Source organism: Orbicella franksi, chromosome 13, assembly GCF_964199315.1.
Source record: "Orbicella franksi chromosome 13, jaOrbFran1.1, whole genome shotgun sequence".
Classification (NCBI taxonomy): Eukaryota; Metazoa; Cnidaria; class Anthozoa; order Scleractinia; family Merulinidae; genus Orbicella; species Orbicella franksi.
Genome location: NC_138157.1, coordinates 3,257,820 through 3,283,540, shown reverse-complemented (window position 1 = coordinate 3,283,540; position 25,721 = coordinate 3,257,820). Strand labels below are relative to the sequence as shown.

The 25,721-nt window shown below is 39.2% G+C and overlaps 2 protein-coding genes and 1 pseudogene across 2 annotated transcripts in view; 2 read left to right on the top strand and 1 right to left on the bottom strand.

Moving 5' to 3' along the window:
• The first annotated feature begins 1,528 nt into the window (after positions 1 to 1,528).
• LOC145466391 (uncharacterized) overlaps positions 1,529 to 25,721 on the top strand; it is a 343,779-nt gene continuing 319,586 nt past the window's right edge. The window contains exon 1 of the mRNA XM_081450110.1: positions 1,529 to 1,534. The gene's annotated coding sequence lies outside the window, so the exon portion shown is untranslated. The remainder of the gene's footprint in view (positions 1,535 to 25,721) is intronic.
• LOC145466744 (uncharacterized) lies at positions 10,920 to 12,202 on the top strand (annotated as a pseudogene).
• LOC145465777 (endoglucanase A-like) lies at positions 17,475 to 25,268 on the bottom strand. The gene is made up of 5 exons (XM_081449534.1): positions 25,182 to 25,268; positions 20,265 to 21,194; positions 19,770 to 19,942; positions 19,147 to 19,369; positions 17,475 to 18,515 (listed from the first exon to the last, which is right to left on the bottom strand). The coding sequence occupies exons 2-5, from the start codon at positions 21,177 to 21,179 to the stop codon at positions 17,946 to 17,948; spliced, it is 1,881 nt and encodes a 626-aa protein (XP_081305660.1). The 5' UTR covers positions 21,180 to 21,194; positions 25,182 to 25,268; the 3' UTR covers positions 17,475 to 17,945.

The window sequence follows — 25,721 nt, the reverse complement described above, 5'->3', positions numbered from 1 at the left end:
ACAAAAAGATAGTATTTCTTTATTACGGTTAACACGGGATAAAGTATTTGGCTGGGTGTTGTTTTCTGGATGGGATAAGGGATGCTGGTCACATGCTGGTCATATGCAGGTCACATGTTGGCCACATGCTGGTCTCTTGGACAATGCCTTCAGTCTCCAGCGCAAGTGCCGTAGTCTGTGTTGTCTCATGCTAAATGAAAGCCTGACCAGAACGTGCTGGGAAAAAGTCAAAATGAGATAACATCAATGTTTAATTTTATAAGTAGTGCTCATCCAACTGAGCTATCAAACCAACTGGGAGATGGTCAGTTTGTGAGCTCGTAATATGTCCAAAGTCGAATGAAACGATATGCATATAAATTGGGGAACATCGAATTCATTAAAAGATAGCTCAATTGACTCAGGGAAAACTCTTTGATCTCGCCGGGGTTTGACGTGTATAAGTATTGATAGCTTTTTCATTCGCAAAGGTTGTTGCGTAAGTTCAATAGCTGCGGCATGGCTGAAAAATATCTTAAATGGTTATTTTTGCAACTGTTGCATGGCATACAACGGCTATTCCAGCTTGTTTATTTCTATTGTGAGAACAATCGCGAATTTTCACGGCATTTGTACGAGCATTTGTAGATTTTGATTAAAATAAAAAAAGATTTTCTCATTTAATGGTTATTTGTGCAACTGTTCCATGGCAGACAACGGTTACTCTAGCTTGTTCATTTCTATTATGAGAACAATCGCGAATTTTCACGGCATTTGTACTAGGATTTCTGGGTTTTGATAAAAAAAAAGAGATTTTCTCATGTTTAAAAAGTTTGTTTTGTGGGCCGTTAATGGCGCTGTTGATGAAAAAATATCTTTACAGTTATTTGTGTTTTGTGGTAGACTGCAATTGTTTTAGTTGGTCTGTACATGTTCTGTCGTAAGAACGATGGCGAGCGTTTACGACATTTGTGCGACGAAACAAATATAAATGGTAATAATTTTACTTTTCCAATTATTGGAGGAATACGGAAATTGCAGTAATAATAATAATAATAATAATAATAATAATAATAATAATAACAATAACATTTCTGAAGCGCCCTTTCCCAAGGGTCCAAAGGCGCTATTTACAAGGTTAAAAATTCATATTACGAAAAGAAATAAAAAGCTAGAAGATAAGTTAAAATAAATAACTACAATAAAATTTTCAATTTAAAAAGGCACGCTTTACAAAAACTGTTTTCAGCACTCTTTTAAATATGTCCAGCGATTCTGCATCCCTAACATGTTGTGGAAGACTGTTCCAAAGCAAAGCGCTGGAACAGAGAAAGCACGGCGGCCATAACTATTAAGTTTGAAACCAGGCACGGCGAGTAAATTTTTTTCTGCAGATCTTAGATAACGTCCCGGAATGTAGCTGTCAAGGAGATCCTCAATATAAGCAGGAGCTAGGCTATGGAGAGTCTTGTAGGTAATGATGAGTATCTTAAATTCAATTCTGAGATCTATTGGGAGCCAGTGGAGACTCATAAGAACCGGTGTAATAGTAGTTGTAAGACGCGAGGTCCAATTACAGGTATCCGATTACAAAAAGTTGCAACTGGATACGCGTAATTGAACATGTGCGTCTTTCGCCGGTCAGTTATGCGAGCTTTAATAGATTTCTTGTCGATGTCTCTGGCTCTGTCAATTCCAAGCCTTCCCATCCCGCCACCAAACCCACCAGGGCGTTTGTCGGGCGTTTGAAAACATTTCCTGTTCAGGGGGTGGGTCATCGTCAAACACAATTCTATCTTTCCGTTTTTAAAGCACGTACATTTGTCATTTGCTTTCCGGAGTTACATTTCTTTCAAAAGCCATGGTAATGGGTTTTAATTAACACTCATGTTTTGCGAACAATTATCGCTCCATTATCACTCAGAAAAATATAATTTTGACCTTGTCCCGTGGGACAGGCATTTGCAGTCTTCCCGAAGCTTCACCGTAGGAGACAAATATTCTAGTTCAACTGTGGGGCTTTTGCAAAATGTAAAAAAAACCCCTTAGAAATGCCCGAGAAATGCATGTCCGGCAGAATAGGTGAAATGGAAGGGCTTGAAATTAACCCAGCCAAAATCGCTAGCTACAACAATGGTTCAAATCCATCTTATTTTGTGTCAGGAAGTTTCGAATGTGTGATAGATTTCGTAACTTAATGTCAATTACATTTCCTGAGTATATATTACGAGAAAAGACAATTTTCACCAAGGTTGGGATATATCTACTTTAAAGTACAATTAAGTGACTTTGGATCATAGAGGAAAACACAAAGACAAGAGATTTACGGTTATTTGCTTAGCTGCTATATTGCAAACAAGGCAAAAATTGCAGTTTGCCTTTTCAAAGAAAGTTTAATTTCCAATATGTTTCCCATAGTTCTTTATTGAGTCGGCTTGTTTACCTTACAACAAAAAATCCCCAAAGCTCTAATTGAACAGAAGTTATAAAAAAAGTACCTTAACTGCAAAATAATATTAAAGATCTAACATATATTACTATCCCGTTTGCAAATATCTACAGCTTATACCTGTTCTTTGGAGTATCTCAGAATCGGATCTAAGAAAGGTAAGTGGTACTTCGCACAGTTTCCGAGATAAGTGACCGTTTCTAGCCTCCTAACAGTTAAGAAAGTACTTGTAAAAAGCGCTTGTCCAGATCTTTAACTTCCTGATGTTCTTTTAGTTTTGAGAAGTGATGATATTCATTTGAAACAGACAGGGAGGACAAATGTCGAAGGCATAATGATATATGTCTGCATACAGACCTCAGGGGATTTATTCAACCTAGAAACGAAATTCTTGTAGTAATGTCCTAGATAAGAAAACGTTGCTTTAAGCAAGCGATTCGGGGACAACGTTTCCGGCATCCTGCTCTGAAGGAACTATTTCTTTGTTAACGTTTTGGCATTTCTCTACTTTAATATTTCTGGTAGAGAATAACATTAAGTACACAATAATAGCCTTAGTTGTCTGTCTCCCGCTTCTTCACTCACACCGAGTAAAATCTGAAGATGCCAAAACTACATCACACGAACTAGGATTTGCTAAAAGAGGGTCATTAGAAATTGTTCTGTCGTGAAATAATTGGAACTTTCATTACCAAAACAATAATTTTGTGTTCGAAAAATTACCAATGTAGAACCGGCAGAAAGGGCTAAACGGTAGAAGTAAAACAGTAAAACAGTAAAACTATAAAAAAGTATTTTTTTCTCAATTTTTTTAAACCATCTGCAATTTTCGTTCAAAACTACAAATGTGATCACTGAACGTTTTTTTTTTTCCAGTGGGTATGTCGCTTGGCCTGTACAAACAAATAATATTACCAATATTGCCAACATGACCAAACAAAGAATATTTTCTCCCTCACTTTGAAGGCGAAGCTGCAAAAAAAAAAAACAAAAAAAAAAAACGACGTCACAGTAAAGACTAGTACACCATGAATTTGATCAAAAAAGATAACAATTATTTCCAAATTCGTTTGCTAGGTACGTTGCTTTTAGGTAGTTTTCATCATTGTACAGCTAATTATAACTTGAAAGCAGGAGCCATAATCGGGGATGGAGACCGTAAGTCTCGGGATTCGCGCACACCTATGATATGGGACAATTTTTCTATTTTTAGAACAAATTGCGCCATCCTGACGTCATATATCCGCGCGGATTCACGCACATGTCGGGGGCTCTCGCGTGGATGTTGTCACGTTGCGTGATCAAATGATGAGAGTTGAGAGATTCTCTTGCGTATTTTTCACAGCGATGGCAGGGAATAAGGCAGGGAATACGAACCAGGGCGCTTATATGTAGTTTTATGCTCTGAGCTTAACGGAAAAGGTGGGTTTTTCAGGGTCGAAAACAAGAATTCAATCTCGCGCTGGGAATGAATAATAAGATCTGCTCACGTTAGTTGTAAGCTTACGCGTATGTTTTTGCGTTTGTTCTGACTTAAGAATATAGCAAGAAAACTCTCTACTCTGGTATCGAGTTAATTTGTGAGTTTCTCAGACAATGCTTCATTATAACCAAAACCTGTTTTGATGGTTTCTTATTGTTTCTGCTTGTTTGGTGAGCTTGCAAAAGTTTTTGAAAGGAAAGTCTGACGCGTACAATCAGCTCATTTGCATAGTGCAGCTCGTGCACTCTCAAGTCCGAGTCGGTGTTTTCAATTGTCAACAAATCTTGACAAAGATTTCTTTCGTTATCTTTTGTGCTGAGATGCTGTAACAAATTTCACGAACGCAAAAAAGGCTACCAACATCATGTGTGTTTCTACAACATAAGCATAGTGAAGTTTTACACTGCGAAAATGAAAATAGACGGAGTTTTGATAAGTCGATCAACAAAATCGAAATCGTTATTCCAACTTGATTAACGAAAGCGTTATCGTAACTTTGCTGATTATTTCTGCTTTATTCACATATTTTCAGCTTAGCTTTTAATATGTTCTCAAATATTTATCAATCTTAAACATATTTAAAAACTATAGAGTTATTGTTTGAGTTCGATGGACGCTTTCACACGAAAGTGCGGCCTAAGCTAAGGGGCGGCGGAAGTACAATTTGTCATGTTTACTGACTGTACAAAACACGCATCGGCGGGCGCTCTCATTGATCGACAACAGAGAATTTACTGGATTTTTACACGAATAAAACTGAGCGGTATCTACGGACGTTAAGTTATTGGACTTTGATGAAACATCAAGCGTTGCTTACAATTCAAGCGAAACTTAAACAAATTCTGACAAATTCCTCGCAAGCGTGTGGCAAGAGGAGCTAGGAAACTATGAAGTCCTGAAGCTCTGCGATATCTAAATATATCCAGCTAGTTTTTTTGCTGTGTAATGAAAAAGCTGTTAATCTTCAACATATGTGAAATTTAAAGTGGAGTAATGTACAGCTCATGTAAAAGAAGCATCCGTCGGAACACAACTTGGTCAGCGATATATATAAGCTTACAGCGGAACATACATAAATTCGACACTGTCTTACTTCACTCAAACTGGAGCAGCTTACGAGGAAATACTTAAGCAAAATTCCAACAGACGTAAACGCGTTGAGTTGTGGGCCAAAAACATAAAAAATTTCGGAAATTTCGGACGCCATTTCCCCCGCGCGACATCCGCTAAAGTCCTCGCAGCATGTGCGCGCGTGTGCCGCAGGCGATGGCGCAATTTGTTCTAAAAATAGAATTATTGTCCCATATCATGGGGACAACCCCAATACTAGAAATGGCGCGCGCTTACGGTCTCCGTCCCCGATTATGGTTCCTGCTTGAAAGATAAAATGTTTCACACTAATATTTTAAATATCATACAATATTTCAGCCACAGCAGTGGGTCATGAATTACATGCGTACCGTGCTGTTTGTGTTTACTGTTCTCTCATTGGTCAATGGAATAAGATCCGAGGACGAAGCTGATTGGGTGAAGAGACATGAACATGAAAGCCATCTGTGGGGTACATTTAAGATCACTCCTTCTGCACCCGTTGGTCCTGACGGCTGGAAGTTGACGGTGAAATTCTCAGAGCCAATTAGAAGGCTAGAGGTGTGGCAGGCTAGAATCCTATCCAAGGAAAAAGCAGAGTTTGTGCTTGAAAACCGGCACTGGAATGCGGAGTTAGCCGAAGGAGAAACACTTTCGTTTCCTTTCACTGTGACGAAGAGAAGCAGAAGGCGTTTGAAGGGTATTAAAGTGTCATTTGAACGTTTAGGCGAGGGTAGCGGCTTGTATGAGACATAAAGCCCATGTTTTGTAACATGACGTTTATGAGACACAATAAAAAATATATTGTCACAATTTTAGCGCAGGCTTTCTTTATTTTATTTTTTTCCTAATAAGGTTGAGATATAAAGGTCGGTCAGGCCGAAGGGTCATCAAGTCTTCGTGCCTGCCTGCTTGCTTGTCTGCCTGCCCGCGTCTGACTGTCTGTTTGTCTGTTGTGTCCGTCTGTATGCCTGTCTGTCTGTCTGACTGATTGTGTCTTGTGTCTGTTTGTTTGTATGTTGAGTCTGTTTGGCTATCTATCTGTCCAACTGTCCACCTTTCTGTCCGTCTGTCTGCAATAAGGACCAAGCACTACTTTCCCTAACGTTATCATGGAGTCATCGGGGCTTCTTCTGCAAGCCAGCAAGAAGCTCAATATGAGTCACTCACAAGACGGTGAATGATGATCATGGGTACGCTGACGACGCTCTGTTATGCAGGGGTGTAAGGTAGGTACCTAACCACGGTCATAGTGACCGCCATGGATTATTAGATGGCTATGACAACCAGGAGCTTCTGTTCAAGTTTCTAACAGGTAAAAGTTATTCTTCGTGATAAGATTTATTTATATCTAGTTTCTCAATACGAATATGTAATTTTACTTAGCATATTATTTACCATGTGTTTTCTCTTTCCTCTCTAGATCTTGTGCTAGTTTTTTTATATCCTAAAATAGATGTATCTCATTAAAGGGCATATAATTAGTGTCACTATATCTTGCTCTTTTCACTGCTCTTTATTTTAACACTACTGTATAGGGGAATCCTTGTTTACAATATTTGCCTTATTAGCATAAGCAATTCAGTTTCTGATGGAGCGACAAATAAATCAGTTCTGAATATTGAAAGGTCATAATACGATTAACTCCACTGGCGGATCTAGGGGAGGGGCCTGAGGGGGTCGGCCCCCCCTTATTTTCGGTAAAAGAAGAAGAAATCACAAAAGGAAGAAAAGCCGGCATGGCAAACAAAACAAAGTCCCCCTTCCTCCACCCACCCCTTAGCTCAAGGTCTGGATCCGCCACTGAACTCTGCCAATGAATATGAGCCTGATGTATAGAATACTTTTTGTGCAACACGGGTTTAAAAACTTAAAATTTTAAAAAGAAAGTATGAGCTCATTAGCCCTTTTGCCACCCAGAATTTTTGCAGTTTTTGAAAGGCAATATCTCCTTGAATATTACACCCAAAGAGCTAAAAATTTCACCATGCATTAAGTTTTACTAGCTCTTTAGCCGCCTGGGGTCAATTCATATCTAACATGTTTCCTTCTGCACGCAAAGCCGTATGCAAATGAGCAAAAATGTAAACAATGACGTCAGCACGAATCCTCCTATTCACATCGTCAAGGGGAAAAATGAAGGCAAAAACGATAACAAATACAAACCTTCTGTGCTATGTATTTTTTGGACCGAAATGCTCTAATTAAGGGTTTCTACGACAGCGCACTTGGCCAAAACGATTGTAATTGAAAACTGTTACGAAAAAAGAGTACCAATATGACACGAGTGTGGCAGCGGACAGCAAGGGCGAAGAAGGGAGGATTCAAGAAGACCAATTACGTTAGGGTAGCATGGGGTCTCTATCTACTGCACTGCTCCAAAACAAAGTGCAATTAAAATGCCTGGTGTCTGTTATCATCATCATTTTTTTTTCAAGGTGAGACGGGCAAGAGACTGATCATAGCCTCTTTTAGACGGCCTAATAGCTAGCGCACTGGAGTATACGGATCGAGCCGGCGTGCCAGCTTCGAGCGCTGGACGAGGTCATTGTGTCGAGCTGTAACTCACACAGGGCGTCTCTCAACTTAGAAATATGAAAGGGTAACTGATAGCCTGTGTGCTTGAATAAATTCAGGTAATGGTGAAGTGAACATGGATTTCAGCTCCGTTATAAGCCATCGGCGAACATAAGACTTCTACAAATCACCATGTTAATATTCAATTAGCAAAATTCATTTCATCTTGCTTTGATCTACGTAATATTCTTCTTTCAAATCAAACCAAGGCAACTTTGATTGCTGTATCATAACCTTATAATATGTTCACTCATGGTCTCTTGGTTCACGATAATCATGGCTGTTTTAGTTTTAGTTTACAAAAGCTTTGCAACACGCATGTGTTCATGGTCATGCAAATAAAGCCAGTTGTTGTTGCTGTTATTATCTTTGGTGATTGTTATGTGCAACTCCTGGTCTTGAACTCGCGTGAAAACACCCTATAAATAAACCTTACTATGATTTCTGGAGAAATGGTTTAATTGATTCTTCATGATAGGTCTTGGGATTTCTACTTTCGTTTCTGTAGAAATACAGAAGTAACGGGCAAAATCAATATTTATAGTTGATAATTAACGTGCTTGGACAGGTCTGGATTGGATGTTGGAAGAAAGAACTCGATCGAATCAAAAGTAAAAACTAGTGCTGAGCGGAGAGGAAAGGAAGCAGTGCGAAGGAAGCCATTAAAGCGCGCATAATTGACGTGCGAATTACGTGGGTATCCAATTACAGGTATCCCGGCAATTACGAAAAGTTCAAATTGTACACCTGAAATTAGACACCCACGTGATTAGGCGCCGATTACGTGACAACTAGGCGCGCGAAGAACCAATCATGATCGAGAGTTTTGTTATAGATACGATTAAAATGTATAAATACACAGGAAGAAATGAAAAATCAAAAGTTATTTACTTAGCTGCTATATCGCAAGAAAAGCAAAAAATTGCAATTTGTGTTTCTAAAGAAGTTTAATTTCCACTATTCTTTGCCATGTCAACTTGTTTACGTATAACACTTCAAAACCTGAAAGCTTTAATTGACCAGATAATAACAGTTTCATATAAGCCATACATCAGGGCTTATGAAATATAAAAGGACTGACTTAACGTCATATTATCCATTCACAACTGTTCAGTAAAGTGAAATTTCTCAGCGCTGGCATTAACAAGGTAGGTGCTTCTTCACCCAATTTCAGAAAAACAAGAACAACAGCAACTACTACCAAAACAGACTTTCTGGGTACCTAACTTTTAACAAATATACCACTTAAACAAAAGCAAGTAGAGTTTTCTGTTGTGAAAAAACGAGTCGGTTACCTTTTTAGATCTGGTGACTGCTTTTCTTTTCATATCTAAATGCTTTATTTGTTATAAATTAAAAACGATGTGGAATAGACAAACATTTTCGGAATAATACTAGCTTATTGGCTCCGGTTGATATTTTTGGATTTTCCTCCGATGCGTAAAAGTCTTTTAATTATCCATTCGTACAGAACTCTACTTTTAGCTTAAGTGTGTCGCGGGGCAAAAGTTGAAGGGAACACTGTCCTTTCCTAAAGGCTTTGTGGTAGTTTCCCAAAGAAAAGCTTTAAGAACACAGTTTGATCAGTCAAGCATCAGACGGAAAAATTGCATTACAGATGTACACTATCGCTGTTACCTTAATTTCTTGCGGGTGACAAATACTGAGATACCGTATATCGAGTTTTGTTTGAGCAACGGTTATGTGCTCGAGTTTTGTTTGAGCAACGGCGTGTGGTCCTTTTAGGCGCACACTCCGCTCCACCATGATTGCTATTTTCAGCTCCCTTCTCTAGAGCAAAGGCCCTCACACTAATGTTAAATAGCGAACAAAAACTAAAATTATGTAGGATTGCTTTTAAGGACGTCAGCGTTAAGAAGTTTGTAACAAAAGGGGGTTTCGGTACCTGGAATCTTTGCTACGAAAAAGCAGCTGAAAGAAGCCATGTTACAGGTGGGAAATGAACGAAACATCTGCCCCCTGTACCCTCTGAGTTTTTCCATTTCGTGGCTCGTAATTATTATCGTTATCAATAAGTCTTCTACGTCCAAAATTGTCTACAACATTATTTTTTTCTTTCCCTTTTAGTGTTGTCTATATAGTTACAGTAATAATAACCTTTGATTTGGAATTAAACTCGAAGAATCCTTGAACAACCCAAACGTGGCTAATACTTGATGACATCTTTCATCTTAAGACCAGCCTCTAAGTATTTCTTTGTTCTTCCATACAAAAATCTAAGCACTTTTACAACTAGTAGCTGGTCGTGGAGGCGAAAAAAAACTAAATTAACATACTGATAAAATAGATACGCGTCATTTACATTTCTCAAACTCGTTCATGATAATTCATCAAGTTTAAACAAAGGAAATCATGACCGTGACAGTGTTTGGATATATGATATTAATTAGAATAGACTTTTACGATTTTATTTATCCGTTTTCTCCTTAGTTTTAGTTTCAATTGAGAAGATATATCAAACACTCAAGACGGTGTTTGACCACATTTTCAAACACCACGAAGTTCGTCAAAAATACTCCGCTACGCTTCATATTTTCAACTCTCTTTTCGGTGATTAGAAATGTAGTCAAACACGCTTTTTCGTGTTAGATATATTACTTGAAAAGATATACCTTATTCATGTAGAATTCAGGGTAATGGTAGGTCACCACTGCTCAATCGAAGATCACGGAGTCTCAGCGGGATGGCGGAAAGAGACAGCATGGCTCCATTCTCTTATGGGCCTTTTCTTTTCTTTTCTTTTCTGAAACACTGTACGTTAAACAGTCGAACTTCGATTAAAGGAGCTCAGTCACGGTATTTTGAGTCATTTTTGTCACGTGCAAAATTGCCTTTAAATGAAGGATCCCTGAAAATAACAGTTCACTAAGATAAAAAAATTCCAAAGAGATAATAATAAGCCATAATAGAATTAGAACAAGGATGGTTGAGGATGGAGAAGATGAACGCGGATTACAAACAAGTCAAGTCAAGTCAAGTCAAGTCAAGTCAAGTCAAGTCAAGTCAAGTTTATTGTGTATATACACTTACCTTTAGTGAGGACAAACGACGAACTTGAAAAATTCAGGCTAAACTTTTCAAGATGTGCAAACATCACGTAGCTCCTTTAAGCAACGGTAACTGCCAGCTACCCTTAGACCTTTCAACATTGTGCCTTCACACTTCCGTAGAACAGCTTTTTGCGAAAAAAAAAACGTTAATTAAATGGGATAGGAAGTTTTCCTACCACTTCACTACTGCTATTATGGTGTTTCAAACAATGAAATTTTCACGGAGTCCTTGGAATTGAGTTCCTTTCTAGTCAAAATATCTCCTATAATTTTGGAAGCAGTAGCATGGACGCGTAAATACGATCTGTAGTGCCATTTAACTAATTTGCAGATGGTTCTTTTAGTACGTAGGTTAATATGAAGAACACGTTCACCGCATTGATTGTCTCTCTCTATTGATTCTTTACTCACACCGAATGCAATCTGAGCATGCCGAAGTTAAGGTCTTACACAAATGGCTCCAAGGATTCTAGGAGAAGTATTGATTGATATTGAAGAAGCTGTGGAAGATGGCTGGCAAGTGACTCTGAATTTCTCCAAGCCTGTGAAACGACTGGGAGTGTGGAACGCGATGGTGGATTCAGTGTCTGATGACAAAACGGTACACGTTCTTAAGAACAAGTTTTGGAACCCAAGATTAGAGGCTGGACGTCTTTTCAAGTTTCGTTTCTTGGGTGGCAAAAACTTTGGACATCGTACGCCACGCGTATCAGCAGAGTTTTCTCGTCTTGGTGAGGGAAGTGGTTTCTAAGCAACGTTGTAACACTGCAAAAATAAAAGTCGTCAATCAAACACGAGAAGAAATGATGAATAAAACATTCTGATATATTGCAACGTACTTCCTTGTCATGCTTTTGACTTTGCTATGACATTCAATTGGCTGTGATAAAGGGATTTGCTTATCTAAGAATTACTTATTCGTCAAAGACAATTGTAACGTTCGACACAAAGTTGACCCCTCTCTATCTTAAAAAGCTTTTTCCCGTAAAGAGGTAGTCACATTAGAGAGCTACCCTCACTGGAGGTGACTATAAGCGACTTGCTGGTTTTTGCACTGTCACGCCATCACGCCACCATTCAATAAATTAAGTCAAGAATCTGGGACATCATAGATGATTGATATATAAACAACTTCGCCAAAATTTAGGTCTGTGCGGTTTTTATTCGCCCGTTATTCGGAAAAGTGTTTCACCCAGATTTATAGAACTTTGCTTTCCCTGCCGAGGGGCACCAACAGAGCAGCAGGAAGGTAACAGAAACATCTGTCATTGAGTTTATGTTGTAGAAAAGAAACGTCATTACTCTAGATCTAGAGCTCCAATGCATTGTAAGTAATAATTCCTCCAGTGCAAGAAAAGTTCAGTTAGCAAAAAACTTTAGCGATGACTTCTCTTTTGAATCACGCGAGAGTCTTCTGGGGTCGCCATTTTAATGTCACGCAACTCCTAAACTTGGAATACATTCATATTCTCTTGACGTCTTCTATGACAAAGTAAGGAACCCTGTCGAACGTAAACCATGTAAAACGTCAAGTTATTAGAGAGTTTTACATCTGATGAGACTACAACTTCAAAAGCAATGGTGATTTTTAATTTTGGAAAATGATGACGCCAGATGAAAACCGACAATACTATAAATTCCACATTTTCTTTGTAAGTCCTTTGACATATTTCGTGAAATTTGGCCATTATTTATTCGAAGCAGTGTTGAAACATTGATTCACTCGGTTGGTTCGTAAACTTCAGTTGAAATTTACTCGCGCAAGATACCACCCAAGCTTAAGTTATATGTCACGTTCCCAACCTTCCCTCCTTGGTTGGAGTGCTGTGCGAGTGGAGTGTACAGGCAACCCAACCATGGTTTTCTTTCAAATCCTTTAAAAAGGCTGTTTTAGGCTATCTGGAGTGCTCTTGAAGCTCTGCAGGGTAATTTAAGGCTGCGTTACATATGTTTTTTTTCTGTCTTGGAAACTAGTGAGTCTTCTCGAATTTATCAGGGCTTCATTTGTCCATTTCTAGGAAACCCGCTTAGGTCTTATTGCCTTTCCGAAAATCATAGCTGACTTGTTTTTGGTACCCAAAACGACGTTTTTTATCAATCCCCAAACAACAGGCATTAAATTTCTCATATCACGAAAGTTCGAGCTGACAATTCTCTTAAGAAAATTAGTTGGGATTATATTAAAGGCGTTCAGGACAGATAATTTACCGAGTATTCTCTTGACTGTATGTTTGAAACACAACGGTACCTTGGAATGATGTAGGTATGATGTTCCGTTCGAACTTTGAAAGGTGTCTCCCAGGTCTCGGTTTGTTAATACAATTGTCGGGTACGGTTTCATTCGTTGTGTAAGAACTTCTGCACTTCTATCTCAATAAGGGAGAAGACCATTTCCTTATAATCGACTGTACTATTGAACAACAAACAGCGACAACCTGGGAACCAAACTAAAAATTAAGAACCTAAGACAACAGAATTTCTGTCAAAAGGATGAAGCTTGGCTTGGCTTGTATGTCAAAATGCGGTCCCTTTATCAATGTCGATTGACGTTGGCAAACAAGCGACACATGAAAATTTAGCGCGAGGGATGAATGAAGAGCCACTGAAAGTTTCAGAATTACTGCATGAGTAAATCCTCTGTTTAAAATTTAGGTCAAACATATACCTTGCACCCAAACAAGTATGATATTAAAGGGCAATGCCAAAACTTTTTTTCTGTAGTGCTTTATTTATTTAAAGATAGTACATTAAACACAAGTACAGGGAAACTTTCAGTCGAGATATTCATCAATTTCAGTATTGCACTTTCAATAACGCACCATTACATGTAAAGAAGAAGGTTTTCTGAACCTGAGGCCCATTTAAAGGAGGGTATTAGCATTCCAGATTCCTTTAATTTTCGGCTTAAACTGAACCCATTTCCCCTTTAATTCCAACTGTAAAAATTAACGATTTCCCGACTCTATAGCTTGTTTTATTTGATTTCAAAATCCCATATCCCAGTTATTTTGCGCCCAAAATAAACTTTATCCCGTTAATTCTTTACCCAAATATCTCGTATCCCGAAATCCCCTAACAGGGCCTCAAGCCTTGGAGAAGCCGCCTAGCACCTCCACCGCTTGCACCACTTGCACCGCTTCCGCTGCTTGCACCGCTTCCGCTGCTTGCACCGCTTCCGCTGCTTGCACCGCTTCCGCTGCTTGCACCGCTTCCGCCGCTTGCACCGCTTCCATCAAGGGGTTCAAAAGACACATCTTTGCATTTTAAATATTTTCCTTTGGCTTTTCGGTTCTTCAATGCGGCGGTGAAATCGTACTTGTAGGTCTGGCCTGCAATCAGCTCCTCGTCATACTTGTTTTCAAGTTCAAACGTTTTTCCGCCCTCACTGGAAGTTGGATTTCTGTGTTCGAACTTGTGTAAATCAGATAGCCTTTGGACCCTCTTGGAGAATGTCACCGTCAACTTCCAGGAACTGATGTCTTGGGCAGGAGTGATCACAAACTTTCCATAGTAGTTGCTACCACTGTAGCTCTTCTTTTCACATTCAACTTCATTTGCTGAACTCAGTCCAATGACCAATAATGAGAAGACAGCAAATACAAACACAATTGTGCGCATGCGTCTCATGATTCAAGTCTGAGGTAAAACATAAATTGCACAATTTTCAGGTGTGATAAAATATAAATTTTAACAAATCCCAGGATACATGGGAGCAAACTATTGGCGATTGCCCCTCCAAGGTGCAATATATTCAGCCTCCATTGTTCTCAAGCTGAACAGCGAATGAAAGCTTGCTTAGCAACTTGACAATTTTAACGAGACCTTAAAAATCAGCCCAACAAGGAACACTTCTCCTACTTTGTGAACGGAGGTCACAAGTCAAATGAGTAATAAATAAATGAATCTCGGCGTCTTGATATAACCCAGAGAAAATTGTAGTGTTTGGTTTTCCCCGAATGAATGAGAAAGTGAGAATTCCCTCACGAAAAAACTTCTAACTGAACCGCTAGTCGGAAAATAAACTTTATCGTCTTCGAATCGAAAACAGGCCATTTCGTTCCGTGTCCATGTGCTTTCATACTCAGCCTTATGATCTAGTCGAATTGTTGTGATTCCAGGGACTGACTGGGATTAAGACATTTATTATATGCCGCGGAACTAACGTCCTGTTGTTTAATATTTCATGTTTTTACTCACTCATTTTTTTTAGAAATGAACAAGCCTGTCTAAAAACATGCATAAGCGATTAGTTTCATCCTTTTTTCCTCTTTTGAATGAAACGGAATATCAAATTGCATTCAGAGGTTTATATACCAGAAAAGGAAGTTGAAAGTCTTCTCGAGCGAAATAAGTTCAAGATGAGATTTTCGCAACCACAATGCGGTAGCAACCATGAAAAAAAAAATTGTCTGAATAAAAGTCAAATGTTAATAATTTTGCGCGACAGATCCACAAACTATTGTAGTTCCAAATGATATCTTTGTAATTAATTTTTGAGGGATGCGTTTTTCTAGCTTTCGTTTTACTGTCGTAGAAAACAGATGTATTCTGATCACCTTGCGCGCATTACCGGTCGAAACGTTTTTACTAATTCACTGGTGTTGAAGGGTTTGTGATTCTCATGAATAACCTCAGAAATCGTGTTAATGGACTTTCATCTTTCATAACTGGCTCCAGGAAGTTGATGTCAAACAACACTTCTCCTACTGAGAGAAATGGGAAGACTGTGTTGAAGGCAGAATGGCTTCGCTAGGTTACACCAAAGTGTCAGCGCACTACAATAAGGTCTGTTCTTTATCGAATAACCCTCTATTAATTATGAAACTATCTGTAACCATAATTTGATTCACCTACATAAGATTTATTTTGCCACAAGCTAAGCATTTTGTTGATGCTTTTGGTTCTTTTAAGAATATTCTACCGCCAAACGTATCCTCATTTTAGGTAAAGTAGAATAAGAAACGGAAAATTGCTTATTTCACGCATCGTGTCTAGAAATGAACCGTGATAGTTTTAAAATCTAAGTGATCTTTTAACTCACTCGTCACTTACCTACACTGTTCAGATGTTTATCCGCACAAATGTTCACATATCGTTTGGTAGATGTTGCTGTTCTGGAAAAAAATCCAGGAATGCATAGCTTTATGAAACAAGCCCTATTTTATCCACTTCAATCGATGTTAATTGACAGTAAATCCATCAAACGTTTCAAAAGCTGCTTAGCTGGTCTGGGGTTGTCATGGAAATGTCACCAAACACTCAATAACGCTATAACACTGTTAGACAAAGTGTTTAATGAACACTACAATGGCTATTCATTTGCATTACACTTTCTTTGTAGACTTTCTTGCTGTCTTTTATGTGTTTGTTTGGTTGTGTTGCTACTTTGGGCTCGCCACAGAAATGTTTGTAAAAGAAGAAATAAATGCATAAAGGAGGTGCAAATTCTTTTCATCAGGACCTAAGGTAAAGTACAAAGGCTGTACAACTCTACCTTTTGGTGTTGATGGTCTTGGAACGTCTTTATGATCGTTATAAGAATGTTAATAGCAACCTTTGTAGCAGATCAGAAGAGATGTAGGTTTGCTGACAAGCATGCCAATAGAAGATCTATAGAAACATAAAAGAATGGCAAAAGAAGTGCGCGTGAGATTTTTTTTCAAAGTGGCTATAATCGTGTCTTAGCAAGTGACAAGCGAAATCCTTACCGACTGGGGAGGCTGAGGGGGTCGGACTACCAACGCATCATTTCAAGAGGAATTCGAAAGGTCATACTCCAGTTTATTTTAGACGATTCTAACTTTAAAATATCTTGGGAAAGCATGTTGTAACCATTTTACTTCAGGAAGTTAACTTCCGTAATGGTTTTTGAATGACAACCTAGAGTATGTTCAGTCCAATGTAAGCTCCGTCGTTTTTTTTTTTTCGCAGAGATTGTGTAAGGGCAGATTGAGCAAGATTGCGCAATTGCGCTATATGCTTGTGCGCACCTTTACTGCGCACGCAATTCACTCGCCATATGTGGTCATAAATTGCATCAAGCGCCTGCGTCAATAATAGTGTTAGTTGTCCCTGCAATAACTTTGCATGGATCAAGCGATTTTAGATGTTGGCTCACCCCAACATTTATCTCGATAGATCACTTTCTTTACCGTAAACCTTAGTTTTGCGAAGAAAAAAAATTGTAAGTGTATTAGAAGTTTGAAACTTTTGCCCATCAAAATAACCCTGGGTAACGTAGTTTTATTTCTCGGAGGAAGGAGGAGGGAGAATGGGGTGGGAAGAGGGAGAGAGGGGAAGAGGGGTAGGGAGAGAGAAATGCTGGGTACATTGAATTCAGTTCAGATGGGCTGTACGTTTAGCTGTAGGACGGATTCAATTGCTGTTTTCAGGGTTATCAGAATTTGGAATAAGTAATTATATAATACAACAGACTCCCTTATACCGAAACAAGACAGGATTGTTTGCCCCCGTTGACTCGTCTAAAAACCCTAGCCTGGAGACCATGCTGACTTTGCTGCGCTAATTTGTCAAAGCAGGGTATTTCTTTCCATACGTTTTACCTCGAAAAGAAGTCGATGACCCCCTTTTTCTTGAATTTCAAACACACGAAACTCACTTTATGACTGCAATCTCAGTTTGGAAAAGGTCTTTGTATAAGATGTATAAGATTTTTAGAAGATTTGTCTTTAATATACGCTTCGAGTAAAGAGCCTTACGGAAATTGACGATAAACGAGTAAAGCTGTTTAAGGGTTCTGGGGTGAATAGGCTGTTATTACTGCTGTCATAACACGTGGGTTCCCTTAATTCGACCCCAGGCAGCCAGTTAAAATGATGAAACAGGACATCGAAATAATCAAGTTAATCTTACCTGGGCTATTTTGGGTCAAAACTTACTCGATGAATATACGCTTGCGTGCCGACAGTTAAAGATGTGTCGAATATCTTCCCACAGCCTGACGTCTTTCTGAGACAATCTGTTTTACCACTGGCATTGAAATATCTAGCTAAATCTAGGCCAATAGCATCGCTATTCAGGCTAAGCGTAGCAATTTTCTACTATTCGTTGATCGCTATTCGCTATTCGGACATTCCAGAGACCCTAGACAGAGAGCTAAGGAAATTTTTCATCAGTGCTGTCGGACATTGAAGGCGTCAGGGGATGAGAACAAGATGAGTCACATTCGTAATTCCCTCAAGTCTTTATTCACTCATCCCTGCTAATTCTACAACCAATGCAAAAGTAAACTCCCCGTCACCGTTTTCATGAAAACACTTATTAGTCCGGCACAAGTCTAAGAGTTTGCAAGCTGTTTGAGCCCGGCTACGGCAGACTGGAATCCAGCGTTGTAATCTGTCGCGACCTCGTTCATTTTGGAATCTGTCCTATCGTCCTTGTAGTGGTCATTTTGATCAGGACCGCCGACTAACGCGCCTTTTAACTCATGTGCATTAGGTTTAGTACCGTGAAAGTTGCTCCAGTCACACTTCTTGGGAGGTGATGGGCAGGAACTGGATCTGTGATGGGGCCTTTGAGGTGGGTTGTGACCGAATCCAACTACAAAGCTCCTCCCACTGTCGCCCAGCATGTAATCAATCTGTTTCTTAGCAAAGTTGCGGTAAACCCACGGCTTTATACCGTAGTCAGCGGCAACGAGAGCCAGGAATGCCATATTGGCTGCGTAGCGGTTTGATCCCCATTTATCACGCCAGGCAAGGCCTTTTGGAGTGTAAGAAACACTACCTCCAGGGAGCCATTTGTCCAGTGATGACTTGATGTTTTCCGCGTAGGATTTCTTTTTAGTTAATCCAGCAAGTAGGAGCTGTACGCCTGCCGTTTTGTCGTCCCACGAAAAAGCCCAGGGCTGTGCAAGGTGAAAAAAAAAAAAAAAGCTTTTTAGCAGCTATCCAAATTAAAGATTTGATTCATTTTCATTTATCACCACTCACCTCATCGAAACTACATAAGAGAAGACTAAGATTAGAAAGTAATTATTTGTAAGAGAACATTCTAAATGGATTGCATGCGATTGTAAAGGTAACGTAGATATAGTTAACGAAAAACAAACAAGCAAAGAACAACAACAACAATAACAACGAACAATACTAGCAATATACGTTAGGTACCAGCAGCTGAAGGTCAATTATTTTTTTCATTCTTCTTTTTGATAAACTTTTAACCTTGATACAAAACGACACAAATGTCCTGACTGTTTAAACTGATTTTTATGATCTAGGATGCCTTACTTGGCTTTGTATGAAAAGAGATTTTCCCTTAAAATGGTTTGAAAGTTTAGATCAACCTGGACCGAATCCGTAATTTGCCTGTCATAAATAAGACTTGAGTAATCCTAAAATGAGAAAAGAAATCTCAGTCAATTAATTCCCTTCTTCTGAACGCTTGTAAATTTAAGAAATTCCAAGAATTTCCAACTACTGCCGTTGCTTTTCGTTGACCAGAGAGAACACTTTCTCGTTCTTGCCAAACATTCAAACCTGTTTATTCATTTTAAACTTCTCGTAGTACTGCTCGGCTTTTATACGATATTTCTGACTCTTCGTTGCCCAATACAACCAAGCTGCTCCCCAAACCAACTCGTCTTCGTCATTGCTTGAAGGGTAGAAGTTTTTCGCGTCGGTTATGGAATCGCTGTATTTTCCGCGGTGCTTTTCTGCAAAATCATAGAGTTGCTTTGCGTGCTCCAGAAGTTTGTTCGATCTGCAACGTCAAAACGAATATCCAATGGTGAACTCGTGTAAACAGACTCGGTTTTTCCTAGACAACATGTTGAACCAATAATTTATTTAAATATCTATAAGAATAACTGCACTGTAATGTTCTTTGTTTTTACTTCTACCAGGAGTTATACAGTGTCAACAGCGTAAATGAATTCTTTTCATTGAGAGCACGTGCTAAAAATATGGCTCGCTCCATAATTTAGTGCCACACAGTAATAAATCGGAGTCAAATTAATTGGGATAATCATTCGTGTCATGCAGATTCAATATTCAGAATCGAAATTTTTGTAGATCCCATCAGAGCGAATTTTGAAGACAAAGATTCCTCTAAAATTAATATGAAGACGCAACTCCGGTTATCTTTTGTGCTCTTTACTTACTTTGCTTTGTTAGCTTTAAAGGCAATTGAAGATGCAGCCAGGGCTGCCGCAGTTTCAGCGGCCAGATCTGATCCCGGTTTCTGTGGCGTGATTTTCCAGGCGGGACGCTTCATATTATCAGGCATGTCCTCTGGTCTGCCCCAGTAGGCGTGATCGATATCTCCATCACCAACCTGCACATATAGTTTAGACGCTGGTCAAAACTTTGATAGATCAAAAACTGTTCATAGAAATGGAAAATAAAATATCACTCTTGCTACTTTATGTTAAATACATATTCAGCCCTCTTTCGTTAATTCACAAGTACAAGTACATAAACAAAGTCTTGAGCGCGTGATGGACAGGATCGAAAATGACAAACTTATAAAGATAACAAAGAGGAAACAATTAACCAAAAATGCGAACTTGAATGCCAAAGCGAGTTACAAAACCGAATTGGTTGGCGTGAAGTGGTTGAAATATAAAAATTTTTGGGCATTAGGTTAATACACTAACCTGGCCATAAAATTCATATCTTTTAGTATGCGCCTTTATGAAGTAGTCCGTGGCCCACTCGATACTATTTAACATGTGACCGTACTGACCAGCGGCTATGTAGGCCTTCTTGTATTTCAATAGACCCCAGGCTAGCACGGTGACAGAGGAAGCCATTGGAAAGCCAAACTTGACGTAATCGCCCGCGTCATACCATCCTCCAGTTAAATCTACACCAATCTGTTTGCCGTCTTTTAGTGCCGAATCCTTTCTCCACGGGACGCGGTTGTTCTTCGGAAGCTTTCCAGATCGCTGAGCTTCATAAAACAGAATGGACAACTTCAGCACTTCACCATAGTTGTACCCACTGAGCTTTAGCGGTACGCCTATTGTTGGTTTTGAAGTCGGGCGCGGGCGTTTAGTGCTAGTGGTCTTCGGGGGTCGAGTAGAAATGGGGCAATTGGTGTTTGGAGTGCAACTAGGGCCTGGAGAGGAATTGGGACGCCCTGTCGTGGGTCTAGGAGAACTGGGGCCAGGCGTTGGTGGTTGCCCCGTGGGAGTCGCTCCGCGCTCAAAATTCACGGCCCCTATGGGGGCATCTGCATCCGTAGTCTTTTCTGCTAAAAAAAACATTTGTAACTCGTCTCCTGTTGACAGTTTTTTGTTCCAGGGCATATTTACCATGGTGTAGACCCGGTCGTTTTCCTGTCCAGTGATTTTCGCTCCCCAGATTTTCAAGTTTGGAGTGCGAACTGGAAACGAGAGCCTCATAGTCCACCCCGTCTCACTAACGTCTTTGTTCATTTTCAGTTTGATCTCTCCTTTGAAGCCCTTGTTCCATTTGTTAACAACCGTGGTGTAGCCTTGTTCACCGATTGTTGAGGAAAAACATTGGAGAGCAAGGATGAATGGGAAAACTGACAGCACCCGCATCATGTTGAATATATCTATCTGAAGAAAAAAAAAAAAAGATTTGCTAGGAAGATTGATTCAACCGATTTGTTGGTATTCTGATTGCACTTGCGTCTCCAAAGGATGTAACGCGTCTCTGGATCTTGTCTCAGCACGTAGGGGCCAAACCACCCCCCAAATGTTTCGTCAGTTCTTGGATATTTCACATTATTTCGCATTACTTAAAAAGTATTGACTCTGTCTACACCAAACTTGGCAGATGAGCAGGAGACCTATTGCCAATTATATTTACGTGGTAAATGTCAGTAAATGTCAAAGTTGTGACGTCACAGTGATGACGTCATGTTTTTTGCCACTTTTGAAGTTTTTAATATGCATATCTTTTACAATGTGTTCGAAAGAGCACATCAAGGGGAGTTAAAACCTGAAAAAATTTTGTCCATATCACAAAAATTAAATGAAATATGGCATTTTTAAATATAAAAAATAATTCTACAAAATATGGGGTCCCCCCCTTGAGAAAAATCCCCAAATTGGAGCCGTAATTTTTTTCCAGCAAATGCAGCTATGTTGCACATGTGATGTGTTAGATGACTAAAGCGAAAATAAAGAAGAAAATCGGAATAAAAAATTATCCTTCTGGTGTTACTACGTTAGAATTAGTTTTGTTACGTCATAACCTGTGACGTCAACCGTTTTTTTACTGTTAATACCATCCTAACAAAGCCGAAAATCAAATTTCTAAAACCATACGATTTTTGACAACATCAAGCTTTCTATTTGTCTAGATTATTAGCCTTCCTAGAATAAAACTGAAAAAAATAAACCAGAGAGACTGACTTAAGAAGAACAGTATGGTTAAGCAAATTCCGGGGGGGAAAACAAAAAAATATTTAATTTACCATATCTCGAAAAATAATCATCATAGCAAAAAACGGTTTCCGCCATTTTACTCCTCAAGTCAAGGCCTTTCTAATGACGTAATCTTTACATCAGATTTTACAAAAAATTATAGCACGTTTTGGTGACGTCATCAATTATGACGTCATAATCTGACATCTTGTCACAACTTCCAAATTAAAATAAACTGGAGAACAAAGAAAGCTCATCTGCCAAACTTGGTTCAGAAATATATAAACCAAGCAAATATAGCCTTCATGAAACATTAGGGGGGTCGTTTGGCCCCTACGTGAGAGAACCGATTCGATTGTCTTAATTGCGTGGTATCCCGTGCGCAGTTTTGTCCACAGAATGATCTGCCAGCAATTGACAAGAATTGGGTCGATCACGATATATACACCCTATTTTATGAGAATATTGTTTTTTTATTCCTGCCCAGACTGAACATTCTTATTTTTCTGCCGATTTTACGCCGAAAATATCATGGACTTAAAAGAATGAACTCCTAAGCACACAGCTGAAAATAATATCACTTTGCCCGATTCGAAAGAGAAGTAAATCTCAGAAGTAGGTCATCTCGCGTTTTGTTCTGAAAAAAAAAAAAAAAACTTCGAATGAAATGAAAGGAGACATGGTCGTTTCTACACGGAGTTTGCCGAGGTCTAAGCTTGACTGACTGGCACCATTCATTAACTATCGTTTTGAAAGAATTATCAAACAGAAAACGCCACCCCGGCATAAATCAGAGTCTATTTAATTTTGATGGTCTCCTTCGGCTTTTACCGGGTCCAATATAGCGCATACCACACGTTACGCACCAACAAACCGCGTCGACCAGTTGCGATTCTACTGTTTTTTTTTTCCTGATAATTCGTTTTTCTTCTGTCCTCGAGGCACTTGAAATAAGTAAAACTTAGACCCTTTTTTTTTTTGATGAAAGACCTTTTCCTTAATGATTTTGTTTTTCTCTTTGGATCCAGAGGTGCTGTAGAAATGTTTTGTAATTAATGAAGAAAAAAATTATCGGACTTCCTCAGGCCTCAATTCTGTGAAAATTGCCCGACATATAGTTTTGAAGAAAAAATTTCTTTCAACCGCATCTTATCATCCGCATTTTCCCATCCTCCCCGTTATCTGGTCAATTGATTTTACACAGACTCGGAATTGCTAAAGTTGGAATAAACGAAAATTAAGGAAAATGAAATTTGAACAACTATAACGCAGACTGAAAGACTAAACTAAACTGACGCCTGAACAGGTTGTTCTTGCCGATACATGCGATGCATCTAGAAATGGCTACGTTGTGTTATTCCATGAACAAATTAACCCGACAAAGAAACGTTTCTTTTCGGCAGAAACGTGTTGTTCAACATATAGCTTCAAGTAATAAAAGATTATCTAAAACCAATAACACACCTAAACAAATAGAGTCAATTACAATATTTAGAGAAGACGCCCCATCAGCCTTGACTGGTTTTCATGAGGGTCCTCCATCCCGGCGCCTTCCCTTGAAGATCCCGAAACGTTTTCGCATCCGAGAAGCCGTTACAAAATCTCAAACCCTATATGATTACAGAGCTGTTTTATTCACATATACTAAATATGAACAGAGGTTCCCTTCATAGAAGAAGTTTCAGGGGCTTACACCTTTGGGTACGTTTTTAGATACAGATTAAGGTGGCCGAACACAGTTTTCGCGCGCGCTTTCGCTGATGCAATTCAGCGCGCGCACAAGGATTGCAAAAACAAACACGCCGTCAATAGAGCGATCATTTTATTTACTCAACACCCGCACTATCTGTGCTATTTTTCTCTATTATTGAACGCAGTGAATTGATGGCTTTAGTTTTTTATTACAAAGATATGTTAGAAAAGCTAAGGATGCAAAGAACCCAGCATTTCTCAGCTTCTTCATTGTTACCGAAAGAACCCAGTTAAATGCAGCGTATGCGCAGATGCTCGAAAAATTGGGACCGATTGCTTTAGCAGAAATTTGCCGATTTCTAACAATCCAGTCGATAGAATTTCAAGATATTTGGCAAAAAAATAGTTCGGAAAACACGTAAATGATCTATCATAAAGAAACTGAATTTTGACATTGGGAATTTTTAATAATACAGAACATGCAGTGAAAACAATTTACTGCGAATTACGAAAATCGTTATGTCAAAATTTCATTACAACAGTGTTGACAGAAGGGATTTAGTGTCAATTCGTAGTGGGCAAATGATGAAAAAAAATCTAACGACTGAACCATTTTTTAAGCCTTTTAACCAGCCCCGTCGCCATGGCAACGGCACACACCTTACCCAAAATACGAGAATAAACCCTTATGTGGTTAAATTTGACTCTTGCAAAAACTGGGCGCCAAAGCATAAATAGTTTAAAAGTAATGGTGAATTAGGCATAGGCACTGGAAAGCTGTGTTCGGCCACCTTAAGTAAAAGTGGCTGTGCGGGCCCTAAATGTTTCCGGGCCTTTCGAGAAACGGACCCTGGTCGAATTGGAATTTGGAATGTTGGTTTTTATGGAGGGAGGAAAATTGGAGAACCCGGAGAAAAACCCTCGGAGCAAGACGAGAACCAACCAAAAACTCAACCCACGTATGACATCGGGACGGAATAGAACCCGGTACAACGGGTGGGAGGCGAGCACTCTCCGAACTGGCCACCCTGCTCCCCAGGGAATAACAGCAAATTTTATTTTAAATCGTAACTGAGCTAAACGATCAAACTTTTTCAACAACCACTTTGCCGTGCGACGATAATGTAAAACATAGAGCATAACAATCAAACATTAAAATTTGCGGCGCAAAATGTTTGAACAAAACGCAACCATGGTCGATCAAATAGAACTGAATAAAACAAGGAGAGAAGTCTTTTTATGTTTGCCTTAATGATAAAACGTTTACACCAATTTGATCTCACTGACAAGGTTGAATTTAAAATGCTGAACCTAGCTCTATAGCCGCTTTTGTTGGGATTAAATTCTGCCTTTTATCGACTTAACAGGTATAAAAATAATACATGCCTTGAAAGAATTAGCGAGCTCTTTTTATATCATTTCATCCCAGCCTACATACTATTTGCTCATATATATTACTACTCGCTTATGTAAAAGACTTACCTTCAAACAGAATGATATCTTCGTTTGGTTAGTTGCAGCAATTTCAATCCCCGATTTATGTGCTCAATTGCAAATACCGCTCCGAGATCGCCCAGACAGCAGTGCACCTTACCAAACAAGTACCAGACTTCAACGAAGTGATGTTTATCCAACTGCGACTGATGTCTTTGTACTGATAACGTTTTTTCCGTTTTAGTTGGCTGGGCAAATCAGACAGTTAGCACTAAATTGAACTTTTTATCACCCTTTGCACTCTTTGTTTTCACAGCAGCTCCGCACGTGCAAACGTTGTGCGTCATGTAATGGCATTAGCACCCACGCGTGTAACGAGTCCATATCAAAATATTTAAATAAGAAAAAAATCAGGCCTAATCCTCAACCGTGTGACACCTTAGCGTTAACTTAAAGACAACTAAAAAAGGTGTCAAGTCAGTCCTTTATTTGACGATTGTTCCATGACGAATGCATATGGGCTTGAAGTGATAAACGTAGCACGTTCAAGCAGTAAGGTCGTGAAAATAAAAGACACTGATTTGGATG